At 42.7% G+C, this 5,759-nt stretch overlaps 1 protein-coding gene across 1 annotated transcript; it reads left to right on the top strand.

Annotated features, from left to right (window-relative positions):
* Positions 1 to 292: 292 nt before the first annotated feature.
* On the top strand, positions 293 to 4,340 carry ptmab (prothymosin alpha b). Its single transcript, XM_059345072.1, has 5 exons — positions 293 to 825; positions 3,048 to 3,113; positions 3,199 to 3,283; positions 3,372 to 3,457; positions 3,549 to 4,340. The coding sequence occupies exons 1-5, from the start codon at positions 781 to 783 to the stop codon at positions 3,591 to 3,593; spliced, it is 327 nt and encodes a 108-aa protein (XP_059201055.1). The 5' UTR covers positions 293 to 780; the 3' UTR covers positions 3,594 to 4,340.
* The last annotated feature ends 1,419 nt before the right edge of the window (positions 4,341 to 5,759 follow it).

Raw genomic sequence — 5,759 nt, 5'->3', positions numbered from 1 at the left:
AAAAAAAAAAAAAAGTGCGTCAAGTGCGCAGATAGAGCTGAGAGAGCTTCAAACATGGGCGGCGGGAAGGGGCGGGGCCAGCGGGGGGAAGAAGAAGGGAAACATGGCGGCGGTGTTTCACATTCTTTACGCCTTTTATGTGATTGATTGTGTTCATTAGGCGAGTGAAGATGTGACATTACAAAAAGCAGCTTTAATCCACTAACACTGTCCGTGTCGGAGACATTTCCCCCTCTGAAGACTCGGTTAGTCCCTCGCCGCTCCGGTGGGCGGGAGAACCGGTCCGCCGCGCCGCTTGACTCGACCACATCAACATCAATCAATCAAAGTGTGACACTACGTCAACCGGAGCGCTGCCTATTCGATATTTTTAATGCGTAATTCGTTGTAAGGTCGATTTTGACGGCTGCTCCGTGTCAGAGACGCCGTGCCGGTTCGGATCTGGGTCCGTTTTCTCAGGTTTAATCGGTGTGCTTATTGTTTTTGTGGAGAAAGGGACGGTTGCAGCGGCGGACAGGAGGGGGCGTGGCCTCCGGTTTTAGAAATTCTACCCATTGTTCCACTCCAACGCGCGAAGAGAACACCTCTGAGGAGGGCTCGGCCAATCAGCGGCCGCGGTCCTCCTCCAGGCCCCGCCCACCAGCCTATATTAAAGGCTCGGCCGTCAGCAGCATTGGCCACTGGCACAATATAATACTGATTGATCCACTAACCGAGGAGAGGGATTTACTTTATTCAACCTTTCATTTCAGCCGTCCTTTATTTTATTGAACTAAAACAATGGCAGACACACAAGTTGACTCCGGCTCGGATATCTCTGCCAAGGTAAGCTCACACACCTCCAGCAGCCCGGACTCACTAAGCTGCTCAGCACAATAAAGCTTCTTCAGCCTCTAACCTAGATTGTGTATATATATATATAAATATATTAAATTTCGTCGTCGCTTCGCGCTCATTCGTACGGAGAAGCAGAAGTGGGAGCCAGTGGGACACACCGGGGGGAGAGAGAGGGGGGGGGGGCGGTTAAAGAGCGGAGAAAAGCCGGTGAAACGTCTTTTTTCTCCTAAAACACTGATGGAAAATGAGCGCGGTGTGGAGCGGGGGGTCTCCGCACCGCATCATGGAAATCGGCTGCGTTTCCAGCGCCGCGTCTCATTGTCCGGAGAGTAACAGTCTGCGCGGGTTCTTTGTTTATACAAGCGGCTCGGTTCTCCTCACAAACACACACACTCCGGACCGACACACATACTCACTTCACAGCTTTTCTGGCTCTTTATCCGCCGCTCTGTTTGCTGAATTGACGCGCCTATTTATTCTACTCATCGCAGGCTGCCTAATGCCAATTAATTCGAAGTCAAATCCAGACAAACGTAGAAACCCCGGGTTGTTTTACAAGCAGCGGGGTTTGTGAGTGTCTCCAGCTGGTTGTAGTGAAGTTGGTCCGTTTGAATGGAGGACGGAGACGCAGGCGACGGTGCGTAATTCACACCAATGTCAACTTTCAGAGCTATCCACACCTCTCTCTCTCTCAGCGTTTTCACATTATTAGTTTGTTTTTAAAAGAGCACCGGAGCTTTGCGTGCTCCGTCCGACCCGGTTTGTTTACCGACTCAGGAAGGTCGCCTGCTGCTCGTTCAGCCTCCGTTCACCGGAGAGAGAGCTCCGAGACGCGCAGCAGCGAGCCGCGGCTTCCGCTTTTTCTCATTATTATTTTTGTGCATGTTTGCAGAGCGCGATTGTGTCTCAAGGGAAAAGTTTTTCTTTCTTTTTCTGTAATGCAGCCCACTTCTGTGTGTTTGTGTGCGTGCGTGCGTCCGTGCATGCGTGTGTGTGGCCGGGCTGTGGAGGTGTGATGTGACGGTGCTGGTTTTCCCCTTCTTTGTGTTCCGTCTCCATTTGGGCTCTCTCCCTCTACTACCCGGACCATCTTTGTACTTCTTTTTTTTATGTTAATTTCCGTCCAGTTGGACTTTGGATCACATCGGGTAAAACTTTAATTGCCCCCGCGGGGGGAGTCGGGGCTCCGCGGCGGCGGCAGCAGGGGAGAAAAGGCTCTAGCTTTAATAACATGAGCCGAGGAGATGAATAATTATGAGTGATTATAAGACGTGAACATATGGGGAAGGTGGAGGAGGGAAAAGTTGGGGCCTGGTATTAACGCTGATAATCCGGGGTGCCTGTTCGGCCACTATTTATAGTTGTGGAGCATTTTTACGCACAAGCGCCTTTTTACGCACAGCGAGAGCGCGCAGCTCCACTCAGCCTCATTTGTCTCCTGCCGAGGAGCGGCCGATGCTCCTAAACAGCTTAATGGATTTTAAGCAATAAGATTATGTAAAGCAATTAATCAATAGCAGTGTATGTGCGTGCAGCGGGGATAATAAGGCTGACAACGACCGATGTCGACAAAACGAGGAAACCGAGCGCTATTAATAGGCTCGGCGGGCGGTTTTCCGGTCTAAGTGGGGCGCAGAAAGCCCCCGAAGGTGTTTTTGGCGGTGTTTGTGCGGGAACCGGCCCCGCCACGGTGCGTTATTTTCGCTTTTCTGGTCGCTTTCCTCGCATGCCATGTGTCGTCTTCTTCTATTGTCCTCCAGCCTCCGTTACAACGAGCGGCCAGCAGCAGCAGCGTGCACCGCGACGCCGCCGCCTCCTCCTCCATCACCACCACCTCCCCCCGCCCCCCTCCTCCTCCTCCTCCTCCTCGTCCTGCTCTTGCGCCCTCCTGTGTTATTTTAAATGGAGCGGTGCATCCTGGGTTTTGCAGTGCTTCTCCCGGGCGTGTCTCGTGACATATGGCGGCGACGGCAGCCCGCGGAAGACTACAATACCCAGAGTGCCCCTGGGGCCACATCAAAGTATCAGATTACAACACATTAGAGGGGATGGAGTGGGAGGAGGAGGATGGGGGAGGATCTGCAGAGACCAATATGGTGTTTAAATAGGAAGCAGTGAGAACTCTAACTAGGCCAGCAGGTAGAAGAAGAGCAGATAGGAGCTTATTATTCTAACTTTAAAAACTTTTTATTTCTGTTTGTTTACACCAGGACCTGAAAGAAAAGAAGCTGGTGGAGGAGAAGGAGAACGGCAAAGACGCCGCCACCAATGGAAAGGTAACTCGTGGTGTTAACTCTGCTCCTGCATGGCTCTGGTGTCCAGCCTCACAGAGTCTTAACTTTATTCATTTTTATTTCTAAGGAGAATGAGGAGAACGGTGAGCCCGAGGTAGATGATGAAGATGACGAGGAGGTGGATGAGGAGGACGAGGAAGATGATGGAGAAGGTAGATGCATGATTTATTTATTTTTTATATTGTTTTAATGTTCAAAAAGCGTGCAGGAGTCTCATTCTCATCGTTCTTGGGCCTGTAGGTGACGAGGAAGACGAGGAGGACGACGACGATGAGATCGAGGGAGGCACGAAACGGGCAGCTGAGGACGACGACGATGACGACGAGGTGAGGCGGCGACACCTGATCTGCACCGCCATCAACGGACCACGACCTCGCCACTTTACTAACCGCCTCTCTTCTTCTTCTTCTTCTGCAGGACGACGTCGAAACCAAGAAGCAGAAAACTGATGACGATGATTGATGCGTTTCTCGCCGCGCCATCCTGCTGAACCTCCTGCTCCGCCACCTCCGACTGTTTTTATGTGCCGCAGGTGGAGGGGCGGGAGGACCGTTTTAAAAGGAAAAAATAATAATAAAAAAAAAATCCAACATGGTCATTAGCAAGTAGAGTTCAACAAACATCCACCTCGTACACACACACACACACACACACACACACACACTCTCGATCTCCCCTCAAAACTGCTAAACAAATTTTGTAGAGGAACACGCCACCACAGCGACGCAGGAATCCGGCTTCTCTCCAACAACAACAACATGAAAGGAGAATTTGTTTGTATTTTTATTTACATTTTATATTTTTGTACATATTGTTAGGAGGGGGGGTCAGTTTCTCTCTCAGCAGCGATCTCGTCAGACCAAATCGGTGCTTCTTTAACGAAAGATTTTACTTGGTTGACCATGTTACGATATCTCAACAGATACTAGGAGTAAAAACCGTGTAAAAACAGTAAAAAAAAACAGAAGAAAAATGAAAGACAACCTCTTAAAGCCGTTGAACTCAGAGCATTCCAGTAAATTTAATGTATGTACTTTAGCTGTACCATAACTAGTTTGTTTGTATGGGAGGGTAAGGCCAAAGAAAAGAGCCTCTTTTCTTTTTCCTTTTTATTTTGTTTTTGTCAGCGACTTTTTGTTTTATGACGGCCTGTTTTGATGTATGTGCGAAGTTTGTTGTTTGACAATAAACCGGACTTTTATTTTGTGAGTTGTACTTCGTATCTCTGCTTGTTTCTTCCTGATGGAAACTTTCATCTGAAGCTGCTTTTAACAGGAACAAAACGTTCCAAACTTCAACTTGAGTATTTCCATCAATATTTTGACCTCACTACGTCTCAGGTGGACTATTGCATGTTTTACTTCACTGCTGCACTTTCTGCAGACTTTACATATAAAACATGAGCCAATTATCTAAAATATTTTGCATTATTGTAGATGAAACTTTTGGTTCCCAACCTGAGGGTCGAGGCCCCACAAGAGGTCGACAGAGAAGCAGGCAGAAGATATTTCTGTGTGTCTAAGTAATATAATAAAAGGAAGGTTTAATTTAATAAATAAATGAAAATATATTCATATGAGAACAAAAAGTACATTATCAAGTTATTTTATAACAAATGAGGAAAAAATAAAGCATAAACAAAATAATTAAAATAACAGTAAAATATTTAAATGAACAATAAAAATTTAAATAAAACATTAAAATTAAGAAAAATATTTTTTTAAAGAATAACAGGAAAACATTTTAAAGAGGAAATATAAAGAATAAAATAAAAATGATATATAGTATAAAAGAAAAATTAATCATAGTTTTTAAAAGAATAACTAGAAAAAAACACAAAAAGCACCTACGTTCTTTAATTAAATTCAAATATTTAAATAGGTTAATTAAAAAATATGTGTTATGTTATATTCATATGAAATTAAATCGTCACTTAAAAGGAAAAAAATAAAGTATAACATACAAAATAAGAAAAATAACAGTAAAATATTTAAATGAGGAAAAATAAAGAATAATACAAAACAAAAACAAAAATATGGGGGGGGGATAATATAAGAAAAAAATAACATTTAAATAAGGAAAAATAAATAAAGTACAAAATAACAGTAAAACATTAAAATGAAGGAAATACAGTAGAGTTTTTAGAATAACAGGAAAACATTTAAATGAGAGAAAACAAAGAATTAAGAAAAATAACATTTAAAAAAGGAAAAATAAATGAAAGTTAAAATAACATAAAATTAAGAAAAAAAGAATTATTTTTAAAAAAGAAAACCTGTAGACGCATTCAAATAAGAAAAAGTTTATTCTAATACAAAATAAAAAAAAACAGTAAAACATTCACTTGAAGAAAAACAACAAAATGAGAACAAACATAGTGATATATTTATAATAAATAAATAAATCACTTAACTGTGGAAAAAAATGTTTAATATAATACAGAATAAGAAAAATAACAGTAAAAATATTTAGATGAGGTAAAATAAGAATTTAATAATAAAAATAACATTTAAAAAGGAAAAATAAATTAAAGTACAAAATAACATTAAAATGAAGAAAAATAAATTATATTTTTTAAAAGAAGTAGAATAATATAAAAGTATAATGAATCTATCACTATAACTATTC

Source organism: Centropristis striata, chromosome 11 (assembly GCF_030273125.1).
Source record: "Centropristis striata isolate RG_2023a ecotype Rhode Island chromosome 11, C.striata_1.0, whole genome shotgun sequence".
In the NCBI taxonomy this organism is placed as follows: Eukaryota; Metazoa; Chordata; class Actinopteri; order Perciformes; family Serranidae; genus Centropristis; species Centropristis striata.
This window is presented reverse-complemented; position numbering and strand designations above follow the sequence as displayed.